Source organism: Apus apus, chromosome Z (assembly GCF_020740795.1).
Source record: "Apus apus isolate bApuApu2 chromosome Z, bApuApu2.pri.cur, whole genome shotgun sequence".
NCBI classification, from domain to species: Eukaryota; Metazoa; Chordata; class Aves; order Apodiformes; family Apodidae; genus Apus; species Apus apus.
Genome location: NC_067312.1, coordinates 22627021 through 22639764, shown reverse-complemented (window position 1 = coordinate 22639764; position 12744 = coordinate 22627021). Strand labels below are relative to the sequence as shown.

At 35.1% G+C, this 12744-nt stretch overlaps 1 protein-coding gene across 1 annotated transcript in view; it reads left to right on the top strand.

The window, feature by feature from the left end:
- ADAMTS6 (ADAM metallopeptidase with thrombospondin type 1 motif 6) overlaps positions 1 to 12744 on the top strand; it is a 139909-nt gene that overhangs the window by 62636 nt on the left and 64529 nt on the right. The window contains exon 10 of the mRNA XM_051642626.1: positions 4853 to 4999. Within this exon, the coding sequence (XP_051498586.1) occupies positions 4853 to 4999 (147 nt within the window). The remainder of the gene's footprint in view (positions 1 to 4852; positions 5000 to 12744) is intronic.

Here is a 12744-nt window from a genome sequence, read left to right as displayed (position 1 = left end):
CTAATGCTTTTATAACATTGACTAGAAATATATGGACGGTTACATAGAAAAAGGAATTTTCTTATGACATGGTATAGGGAATATGTTTTAAAAGGTAGAGAAAAAGTGATGATCTCCAAATACTGTGAAACTGTATTATTTAATAGTAATTATGTTCACATTCATGCACTTTATGTTGAACAACATAATGGTGAAATATGCTAGTTTTCCCTTTACTCCTTCTTTATACATGTTCTAGTGTCACTAAGAAAAGGGTTTTTAAAGCTCTGGTAACATTTACAGATATAGGGAAGCTGAAAGTTTTCTTATTTTTCAATGTAGGCTGTAAATAAAAATTCTAAGCTATATGAAATACATACATAGATTTAAAAGACACCTTTTAAATAATAATAAGTACAACAGGCTACAAAAATGAATGCAAAGTTTATGAAAAAGTTGGTATCTAATAAACTAAATGGGCATTTTTATGGGCAAGTTATAGTTCACGCTTGAGATTTTACATCTAATACAAGAATAGTTGTTCAGGCATGCCTACCATCTTGTCATGGTAGTAGAGATTTACTGTTAACATTTTAAAAGTATTATTCACTGGTGCACTTTATGACCCTTCTGTGACCTTTGCTTCATTCTCCATAAATGTTTTGAGAGCAATGCATCTATCCAACATGCTGAGGCACTGGAGGAGGTTGTAGCATTGTACCTTGGTCACAGAATCCCAGAATAGGGTAGGGGATGGAAGGGACCTCTGAAGATCATCTAGTCCACCCCCATGGTAGAGCAGGATCCCCTGGAGCAGATCCCATAGGAACACGTTCAGGCAGGTTTTGAACCTCTCCAAGGATGGAGACTCCACAGCCTCCCTGGGCAGCCTGTTCCAGTGCTCTGTCAACCTCTGAGTAAAGAAGTATTTTTTCATATTGAGGTTAAATCTCCTGTTTTCCAGTTTGTGGTCATTACCACTTGCTCTGTCACTGGACAACACTGAGAAGAGTCTGACCCCATTCTCCTGACACCTGACCTCTAGATATTTATAAATACTGATGGGATCCCCCCTCTGCCTCTTTTTCTCCAGGCTAAACAGACCCAGCTGCCATTTCTTCATAGGGCAGGTGCTCCAGTCCCTTAATCATCTTAGTGGCCCTGTGCTAGACTTTATGAAGTAATTTCTTGTCCTTGTTGATCAAGATACTTAGCTTGAAAATGACCCATTTGACTCTTTGTGTTATTTATATCTCCTAGTGCAAATTACTAGTAGAATAAAGCTTAAGGCTAAAGTTTATTTTCTCTCTTAGGTAGCAAGCTTTACTTTTCCTGAAGAAAGAGTTAGACGGAGTTACACAGCTGTAGATCAGCCTCAGATGGACAAGTGCTTGGTTGCTGTAACTTTGTTGCCTCACCTGACTCAAGTTTCTTGGTCTGGTATGCTTCATCCTTGCACTGTTGATTAAGTGGCAGAGAAAAGCAAGAGGCACTGCTTTAAAAGAATTAGGTCAGATTCCTGTAACTTATGAATCTGTGACTAAAAAAAATGAACATAGTCTGTTGTGTACAGAAAAAGAGAAAGACAGAGTTCTCTACTCCAAACCCTAAGAAAGATAGGAAATGGTTTGGTGTGCAGATCATTAGTACTACAGAAATGCAGAGTACAGCAGAGATAATTGATTGTTAATGAAGAAAAGCAGTTCACCTGAGTAGCACATTTTGGATAACTTTAGCGATGTAAAAGTAAAGGCTATACAATATGAGCCTCAGTGAATAGTCCTGAGAAGTTTTCATATTGGTTCAGATCTGTCTACTCTGAATCTTAACTATTTGAATAATAAATCAGAACAGAAGCATCCTGGCTGTCTCACAAAAATAACTGCTGTCATTTCAGATGGATCAGCAGTAAGTGTTTTGGCAATTATAACCACTGTAGTTTAGAACCACCCAACAGATCAGTAACCTCATTTAGATGAAATTCTAGGTATGTGCAGTATTGTTCCATAGCAAGATAAAGGAAGAGTAGATGAGAAGTTTACATTTCCATCCTTCCCTCTGCTTGTACTTCAGGGTCCCTGGTTATCTATTGCTGTTTTGTTCAGTACAGCTCAGGCTGTTTATCTCTTCTGTGATTTCTGAGGCCAGATCTGGAGTTGGATGTACATTACAAATAATTCTCTCAGATAATCTGTTCAGATACAAGGATAAACAGATTGCCAAGGAAAAAATTACAGATGTTAGTAAAAGAAACAGGCAAAGAGCAGTAGTCAGATGTGCTGCCTTTTTATTTTTAAGAAGTATACAAACCATAGAGAAACTGCAGGAGTTTCAAGTGTAGTTTTATTTCTAAGTGTTTCTGCTTTGCACAGTTCTTACATGTAATGTAGGTGCTCTTTTTGGAAAAGAGGCACCATAATGCTAGGAAAAAAAAGAGCTGATGGGTAGGTGGAAAGGTAACTTCCTAGAAAAAATCCTTTGTCACCAGGGGTGACTTTTTACTCTTTCCTCACTCATCCGGCTGTTCTTTTAAAGACAGAATTATACTGCTAGTTTTAGACAGGCTCTTGAGGACAATAAGAGAAATACAGTTTGCATCAGCTTAGTTTGAAAAAAGTTAAGTAAATTATAACAATGGCTCCATGAAGAGTATTCTGTATTCCATCCCTTCTTCCCTGTCTTCCCAGTCCAATCAAATTGCAAAGATGCTTTTGTAGAAGACGTAGCTCTAATGTAATCATGACCAAATATAACCAACATGTTCTGATGGAAATAAAACTGGTACTTTGGACCGAAATTTGTTTTCTTCTGCAATCCTGGCTATAGAAGTGTAAATTACTGGGCTGTAATGGCTTGCTACCACTGCCATCTTTGGAAATAGATGACAGTAATTGCAAATCTCTTTTTTTCCAAGCATCAGAAAAAATTACCTGCACCTAATGATCAGTTTCCTCCTAAATTCAGAAGCAGAGGCAAGTAGAAGAGCCTCCTTGGAAAAGAGTAGGTGATTTAGGTAAATTAATATTTATAAAACATGAGAATACTATAAAAAGGCATTGAGTTCCTGTATGCATCAGGAATCACAGCTTCCATTCACAGACATGCTTTATGTCAGGCATGTCGCTGCCACCATCAGCAACATATTCTTTTTCACAAGGAGAGCTGAGAGAAGAAATCAAGTTATTAAAATACAAAGTTTGTTCTTTCCTCCCCCTCCCAAGTCCCCCCGGGCCCCAGTGTTTAATTTCCCAGACAGGTTAAGTCTGTTACATCTTTGACAAATGGAATACACTATCTAGGGATAAGCTGGATATCAGATATAGTCAGCATGATTCGGTTAAACTTTCTCACTTACCCAAATGCCCATTTTTGTAAAGGAATCACTCATAGAGATTATTAAAAATGAATTTTTTATGAAAATGAAATTATTTTAAGAAATTGTACAGCGACAATTCAAAAGGGGATGTTTCTACTTGGAATTCTAGGAAGTGGTGATAGTTCAGAGCTAGGTCAATAAAGTACATTCTAAATTGTAAAATTGTGATTCAGTTTGTTGTGTTGGGCATCTAGGTTCTTCCCTCCCTAAAAATATATTGATGTCAAAGACTGATCAGAATAATAAACATAGTTCTGGAAGTTTCATTATAATACATACAAGCTCAGACAATTTATTTTTAAAACTGTATTTTTAATATGGAAGGAGTAATCTTCATTTGATGATATAATAATCTCAGGTGTCAGTCAGACCTTTCCCATGTATACTATAGCACATGGCTTTTGAAATTTATGAGCTCTTATACACTGAACTAGAGTACTTGCAGGCGCTGCTACAGATTAGGTATTCCATAGGTTCACATCCCATAGGCAAGGAAGTGATACTTTATTGAAGTCCTTCCCCAGCCTGTAGGAAATATGCATCATTCACTGATGCTCCTTTTCATATATCCATGCAATTAATGGGATTTGGAAGGAGTGATTAGCTCTTCCTTGTTCTTGTAGGAGCTTTATTTATGCCAGGCCAGTCAAATACATGTTCATTCATCAGGAATAACAGTAATTAAACAAAGACAGTCTGTGATGAAAATATTTTCAAATAGATGCTTTGTTAATTTACTTCAAGTTCAAATTTGATGGTTATGTTGACATTCTATAGGTCCAAGAGTGTATTTAAGTAGCTCAGGATTTATGAGACACAAGGATTCTTTTGCCCTATTAATTTTTCCAGAGTCATATAATCTTTGTTGATAGTTAATTTTTTGCCTGCCAAGTGCCTCCAAGGGGATTCTTACTGTATTTTCTGCTGATGTTGTTTTCATTATGACATACCATGAGAAAACAGAGCTGTAAAGGAAAAGCTCCAAGTCACTCCATGAGTGGATGCAGAGAGGGAGTGTGCATACAGCATGGCCTTGGGAATCGCAAAACCCACATTTGTTTGAATTATCGTTGGCTGCTAGGTGTCTGTACTGTTACAGCAACATCATCTATTCTCTGTTTGTTCTTTTTAACTAATCCAGGTGTCGATTCCACAATGGATATTCCATATCCATTACAGTACCAAATTAGGATTGAGTGCTCTATGTTGCAAGAATATTGTTTTATTTTCTTTTTAAGCTTTTTTTGGGGAAAAAAAAAAGTTAAATGCTTTCAGAAGTATTTGGGAGAGAAGAAAGTTCTGTAGTTTTCCAGTATTTTGAGACCTGAATAAACTCAACAGAACATGACTGATCCTGATTCTCCACTTAAAGTCCTCCTGTACTATGTGTGTTCTTTTAGGTCTAACATGATTACTGTAAAAGTGACATTACATTTTAAGAAATGTTTGATGCTGTAGAATAGTAATGGGCTGTTTCTCTCCTCCTTTTTTGGGCAGTTTTGGAATGAACCATGATGGAATTGGAAATTCCTGTGGGACCAAAGGTCATGAAGCAGCAAAGCTAATGGCAGCTCATATTACAGCAAACACCAACCCTTTCTCTTGGTCAGCCTGCAGTCGGGATTACATCACCAGTTTTTTAGAGTAAGTAATCTCTTAAGAAGAAACATACGTTTTTCAAATAATTTACACCCTTCCAAATAAATAGTAGAGATACTGTGACCTGTTCTGGTGGTTTCCATTTTAAGAATTAACAGACAGAAATATAGCAAGTCACTTATGATTATTTTTCTTTTGGTAGAGCGTTCTTTCTAAGTGATGGCAAAGGTTTCTTCTACTCCATTCCCCACCTTACCTCTTCTCATTTTTAATGTGTTCAGAGCATTTTGAAGTGCTATTCTTATCTCATTACTTCATTAATTTGAGGGTGAGAAATAGAGAAGTGTGGAATTAGTTTATGAGTGGTGGGAAGTATTTTTTTTTTTTTTAATACATGCATAATGTGAGGGAATCTAATAAAGGAATAACGTTGTAGCCCTATTCTTTGTACATTGAATCTCCAGATTTTTTTCATGCATTCTTTTGGGGTTTTATTTTATCAATGTTCTTTGGTACCATTGGTGAGAATATGAAGATTATAGGAGAGGATGACATAGATCTTTATATTAGTACCTTAAAATTATGCTAACATAATACTTCTATGGTGTTGTTATCTAGCAGTAAATTGCTACCTGAAGTGTTACTTCTGTATGAAAAAAATTAAACAGTCAAAAAAAGTTAGTCTCAAAAGTGTGCTTATATCAATATATACATGGGTATATATGATGCATAAAGAAGCCTTTGTGTTTTAACTTGTGGAAGATGAACACCACTGTTGAGTTCACTGAGAGCAAATTAATAACAGCATTGTTTAAAATGATGTAAGATGAGCTTGATGGGAGCAAATGGTACTTTGTAGGTTCAGCATCATCAGTGCAATAATTTCTTTAAGAAATAATGGCTGTTCAATAATTCAGACACTTACTGTATTTTAGGAGTTGGACTTAAACCGGTCAAGTAATCTAACCATGGGACCATTAAGAACAAAATGAGTTTCTCCTCCTTATTCAGGGATCTAACCTCAGAAAAAGGTGCTGTGTTCTGAATCTTTCCAAAAGGGACCCATCCAGACTGATGCAATTTCTTTAGGTTGGTTCAAATGTAACCTTGCACACAATATAGAGAGAGGATTACTGAATTGGTCTGAAGAGGTGTTGGAGCTCCCTGTAGAATCAGTGGGCAAAGACTTAATGTTTAATGTTGGAGCTGTTCATAGGAAAGATCTTCCCCTCAGTTACTTTATCAGGTTGAGGCATTTTGTATCACCCCACTGAACTGTGCACCCAAAAAGTTTTATGTACTGGAGCATTTAAGATTAATATCTAAACCAAAGCACACAGAATAAATCATCCAACGTGTATGATACAGGTTTCTTGCAATATACATTGATTTTCTCAGGACAGGTATGTATGTATTCATTTAACACTACCATTATAAAAAATATATGAGGTAGTTTTGTTTTATCATTACCAATAATATGTGTTAATTAAGCATTGTTCCCATTAGTAGTCTGTCTAGTATGTCAGGCAGTCTAGTTTAGCTATGACAAAGAAATACAATTTTCCCATATCTTCTGAGATATTGTTTCACAGCTTAATAGTTCTGACTGTAACCTTATAGCTCAGGCATTTTCTTCTAGCATTTGGGGGCCTGTTCATCACTGTTAAAATTCTACTCTCTGTTTCATTTAGGTCTGTTTCATGCTCTTCTCTGAACTCTGTTTTGTTCCTGTAATTATCATGACAACAAATTGTCTATTGATAAGACATAATTCAGCAGATATTCTCATCTCTTCTTTTAGAGAAAGAAACGGGGTAAAATGATGTGACTTGTGTTCGGTGCAAACGAAATAGAGCTGAAAATTTGGAATAATGTTCTGGCACAGTTTTAAATGTCAGCCTGAACAACATTTCTGGTTTCTTTACTTCAAATGTATGCAGGGATCTTTCAAGTTTTTACTGCTACTTAAAGGCATTTTTAGCTTGTGCCTTCTCTACTTAATGTTTGTTTGTTTTTGTTTTTAAATAATTTTATTATTTACTGTTAGCATCTCTATTATTGTCTTCCATTCTCTAAGTTTGATTCACTGCTAACTTTCATTTCTACGTCTGAGAAATGCCAGTGAAATTGTAGTTACATTAGCAGAAAGTCAGAATTGTGCTGTGGTGAATCTGTTCCCATAGTTCTAATCTCTTCAGGTCTTTCAAGGTACTTCTCTATCATTGCCAGTGTTGCAGCTCTACTCAAATTACTACCATCTGTGAATTTAATTAAAAAATCATTACTGAAGATAATAAGTGATACTTGAACTGAAGTTGAAAAAACAATAAAATCTACACATAGCAGTTTCAATAATAAATTATCTTTTGCAATATTTTAGCTGTAGTTTTGCAACCCAGAATGTAGATGGGTTGTTTTTTTTTCCAAAGCTACTTTGGATAAACATGGTTTTATGCATTGCAGTTATGAATAAATTTTCCAGTTATGTAGGTTACTGTGTTAAATAACGTACTAAGAGCCAAAGATAACTTCTCCTTCATCCCTTAAATTTGCAATCTATTCTTTTTTTAAAGTCAGATTTCTCAATAATGATCTGTTTATTATAAATATGTCTCTTATTTTTTGTGGTTCTAATATCCTATCCTAATATCCTAAATTAGTTTATACTTTTAAAAATGGTTGTTTTATTATTTCATAAAGCAGAATAATGTGTAAAACAGTAGCTCTTTTCTCCAGTTTCTAGGCTTCTGCTCAGCTTTTCATGTAATCTTGTCAATGACAGCAGGAAGCTGTTGAGATAGTTACACAGGTACCTGCAGGACAGGTGTTGGAAGCCTAGATCACTTCTTTTTTACCCATCCATACCTTCCCTTAAGCCAGAACAGTCTGAAGAGCAGATACTTTTCTATTGCAGGTAATGATCAGTGAGCAAGAAGCAAAGAAAAATAGTGAGTTCCATGTGGTAGCAATTCTCTGACTGCTCCTATAAAAGCTGAACAGTCTGCATCCAGGCAGGAAAAATTATTCTATTTTTTCTAATAATTCTTCATAACTTAGCAACAGATGAGGAAAATGCTGGTCTAGAGCTTTAGAGGCAAAGCCTCAAGATACTATCATCTGTATTTCCAGATGTTTATTCCAGATAGATTAGACTCTGCCCCCTTTCTTCCAATTTTTCCTTAAGAATGGGAAAACAGATGGGATAGGATCCAGTAGGCTACAAAGAAGGAAAGCAAGTGGTTTTTTTTCTGTGCTGAAATAGTATGGCAAGTTTGGGATTAATTTAGCTGTATCTAAGAAACATAGAACACAATGGGATGAAAGCAGAAAGACAAGGCCATGAGCCTATATGATGTACTACAACACCTTGTAGATTTATGGGCTTGGATCTGGGTACAAGTTTGGGCAGGGCTATCATGGCACCAGGATAATGCAGCTGGAATGAAATGAGCTAGAAGCTCATTATGTTTTCACAGTATTATATGGTAAGGCAGATTAATGTGAATTTACTAGTTTACTTTGCTACCTTTACACTAGTTTACCTTTACCTTTACACTTGCTACAGCAGTTTTGCATTGTGTGTCAATCTGTAGTGTAGATACCACATTTTCCCTCATCAGGCAGAAGCATTGTGAAACAGAGATTGTCCTGGTGACACTCAAAGTAGAGCTTTACCTTCATTCTTCCGTTCCTCAAGACTTTGTTAAAACTACACCCAGAAACAACTTTTCCAGACTGAGTCTACTGAGGAATAGTCATTAAGTGTCACTTGGAAGGTATTAGTTCAGTCAGACACTGGTTGGGAAAACAATTTATTTTGTAGGATAGCCAAATAGAAGATGGGACAAGAGGTAATGGCTTTAAACTGGAAGAGGATTGATTTGAATTAGACATTAGGAAGAAATTTTTCACTGTGAGGGTGGTGAGACACTGAAACAGGTTGCCCAGGAAGTTGGTGGATGTGGCCTCCCTGGAAGTGTTCAAAGCCAGGCTTTGAGCAACCTGGTCTAGTGGGAGGTGTCCCTGCCCGTGGAACTAGATGATCTTTAAGGTCCCTTCCAACCCAAACCATTCTATGATTCTATGAATGTAGCTTAAAGGATGGCAATAAGGCAAAGCAAAGCTATGCATTACTAATAGATGTAAAATGTATATATATAAATAAGGAAAGCCAGCATGGGCTCTGTAATCACCAAATAAAATAATCTTTTTCCAGGGAAAACCCTCCTTCTAGCACATAACAGCTGTTGTCTGACAAGCTTTATGTTACATTGAAAGATTGACTGCATCTAGTTTATTGGCTGAATTGTTCTTAAGTGCTTTACAATGGCTTAAAATTTCATTAACCTCTTATGAATTGAAATACAGAAATACTGACTGAGAATTGAAATGTTGGAGAGCAATGTCAGAGAACAGAGACTCTTGTGAGAGGAATTTTTGATACTGTTTTTTCCATAGTGTTACAAGTAATTTGTTAACAGAATTAAATAAATTATTATGTATAGTATCCATATGTGTGTGTATATGATTGTTTAGCTACAACAGATAATAAAAATATTTATAATATATTTGATTTATGATTGTTAATCATAGCTTACATTATAGTCCACATCATTATTATGAATGAGGAATTCTGTAACACTTGAAACTTATTTTCAGTGCTGGTGTTCCAGGACATTTTCTTCAACCATTGAAGGAACATAAACTTGGGAAGGTCTACATCCATGTTTTTTGCTTTTTCTCTTAATTGGCCTTGAACACAACAATGATATCTGTACTGAAGTGGTGATCCTCAGTTTTGCGTTGTTCAATCTGTATAGATACTAACGTTGGATCTCTTGTTGCTGTTATTGTGATCAAGCAGTTATCAGTGATAGCATGTCTGGGATCTTAAGCTTTCAGTGAATGCTCTAGTATCCTTGATGACCTTCCGAACAGAAGGTTAATTTTATATCCTGTTGTATTAAAAAATAAAGCAATGTTTAAATTTTACTGTATAGTGTTTTACGAATGTCTCTTGAGACTCTACACTGGAATGCTGTGATGAAATGACATCAAGCTTAGCTACTTCATAATTGAAACCAGTCCCACTAGGTCCCAAAAAACTTAATTGAATTAACATAAAATAAGGAAAATAAGAAAGTCTTTGAGTACTAGCAGTATCTTGTGGAGTAAACAGAATATAAGGATGAGTTTGGGATCATCCTATTTCTATTGCAGATACTAAAGATTTATCTGCTCATTGTTCAAAAATGTAAATGCTCTCCAGGGATATCCTGTAGGCTTTTTGACTTTGTATATGCTTCCGTTATAAGATAGAATCACAAAGCACAAAAGCAATTATGAGTAGAAGTTTTCTAAAATTGCAGAGATTAAGGTATTTGAGCATTCCTTTACTTCCTATTACTTTTTTTACCTTTACACAAAGGGTTTTTAAATGTTTGTAGGCCTGAATGTGAATAACTGTTAGATCCCTGTTTATGAAGTGCACCAATGCCATTGTACTTCTTGCACCCTTTTGGTTTATTGCTCTTGCCTGAGCAGACTGTTTTTTTTCCTCAAGTGTCTGAGTTTTGTTTTGATGGAGCAAAGAGAAAGGAGTAAGAACAGGGACATAGACTCAAGAGAATTACACCAGTAGAAGTTGTCTAGAAGGGTTATATGGTCATCAGGCTAAATTCATCTTTTGCACAGCTTTGGTGAGACCTTTCAATACCAATGGAAAAGTTCCTGGTTTTATTACTGTGTTTTATAACACATGCTATTTCTTTTCCAAAATACTTCAGGTCACACAATACAGTATCACGTTCTCACACTAAGTTTGTAAAATATGTCAGTTTTGTTCGAGCTCTTTAGTGAATTAATAGAACTGAAGCAGAAGGAAAGAGAGAAATAAATTTTCAATCTGAGAGGTGGTGATGTAATGTAGCTAGTAAGTGAATGACTGCTCAGTAGCAATCTTCTTGTTTTTCACTCCTGCAACAGTACTTCATTATGGTGAAAATCCTGTCATTAGAGCAGAAAAGGCATATTTTTGTATTTACTGTAAGAATTTTTACTTACAGTTCTGCAGTTCTGAGTCTTGTGGAGAAGGTTAAGACTTTAATTTACAAGTTTCATAAATTGAAGGATTTAGATCTGATTCTGTAATCTAAACCATGCAGGGGTACATATGCCTACAGAGTCACTGAAAGTAATGAGGGTTTTTAACCGCTGTGCCCTTGGATCTTGTTTACAGGATCACAGTTTACAGACCAGACTGCACTATTGGAATCTATGGAAATGTTCCCATCACATGCAATACTAGCTCAAGCTTATTTCAAATGTTAAACAAAGCTCCTAACTACAGTTTGGTTCAGACAATGCAGAAAATAAGATTGTATTTGAGTTGTTTTCATATTGTATACAAGCAAAATACAACACCGAAATATTTCAACAGAATGTAGGATAGTTTCCCAGCCTCTGCTTTTAGAATATACATATTCTTGCAATAATTAAAAGTGGAACAAAGGAGCAAGTAGGTTTTTTTTATTAAATAGCTAGAACCATACAGTTGATATTTTAAAGGTAGGTTTCATCTGAGGGTGCGAGGGTGCGTGTGACTGTGCACAGGTGAAATGACACAAAATTCCTTGGAATTAATATCAATATAATTTTTTTTTTTTTTTTTCCCCTGGATGTACCTGGTTCTTGTCTTAATTGCTGTTTGCCTTCTGTAATAGTTGGCAGTTATTAGTTTCTTTTTTTTTTTTTTTTTTCCTTAAAGGGTTTATTGTGATACTTCAAAGAATTTAATAAAATAGGGTTAATATAAAAACATAAAATATGTAGTTAGAGGAGGCTTTTTGCTCTTTTTTTTATCTGCAGGTGAGAAGTGTAGAAAATTGGAGATGTCCAAAAACCGGTGTAGAACATTCCCTTCTGAAATTATGTTCCTTTGACAAGGTGCATGGAAAAGATTTGGAAAAAAAAACAAGTGCTGGCAGAATTTGTAGGAATGTTGGAAAAAAATTTTAAGGTGTTGGCATAAGAATTCTTTTAAAATCCTCACTTATTCACATGTGAAATGAAAGCAAAAAAGCATCTGTCCTCTTTTATGCACACTAAATAAAACAGAATAATTATATTTAGGGAAGTACAGTTTTCTAAAAAAACCTCTGCCTGCATTTGGCTTTCTTTGTTATTTATTCCACTACACTAAAATATTGTGGTTGAATATGGGCATATTTTGGAAAAACAAACAAACACCAACCACCTAACAAAACAGTGAATATAAAATAAGAAAAAGTTTTCAAAGAAGATTATCTTGGTTCTAACATGAAGATTTTAAGACTAAGTATTATTAGTTCAATAGAAGAGATCTTAGATCCATACGAATTTTTGCACTCACCCTTGTATAGGTAAATATGAGATCCTTCAGAATTTTTAACACTGTAACTATTTTGTTGACTCAAATTTAAGAAAAGCATGCATATCGAGGTCCTACTCCTAAAAATATTAAGTTATATTAAAATTTAAATGTGTTTTATGTAAACCAATTGAGCTGCTCATATCTGTATGATTGTACTTAGCTTTTTGAAGGATCAAAAAGGTCATTAAGAATTGTAAAGTGAATTTATTTTGTTTGCTTAATTTGTTTATTTTTCTTTTTGTGACCAAATGTAGCTCTTCTTCAGTGAAAACAAATAGGAATCTTAAAACAAACATGAAAATCAGTCTTGTGTGGCTCAGAAATTATCACACATTAAAAAGGATAATATATGAAATCTATTCCACAATCTAAAACAAGT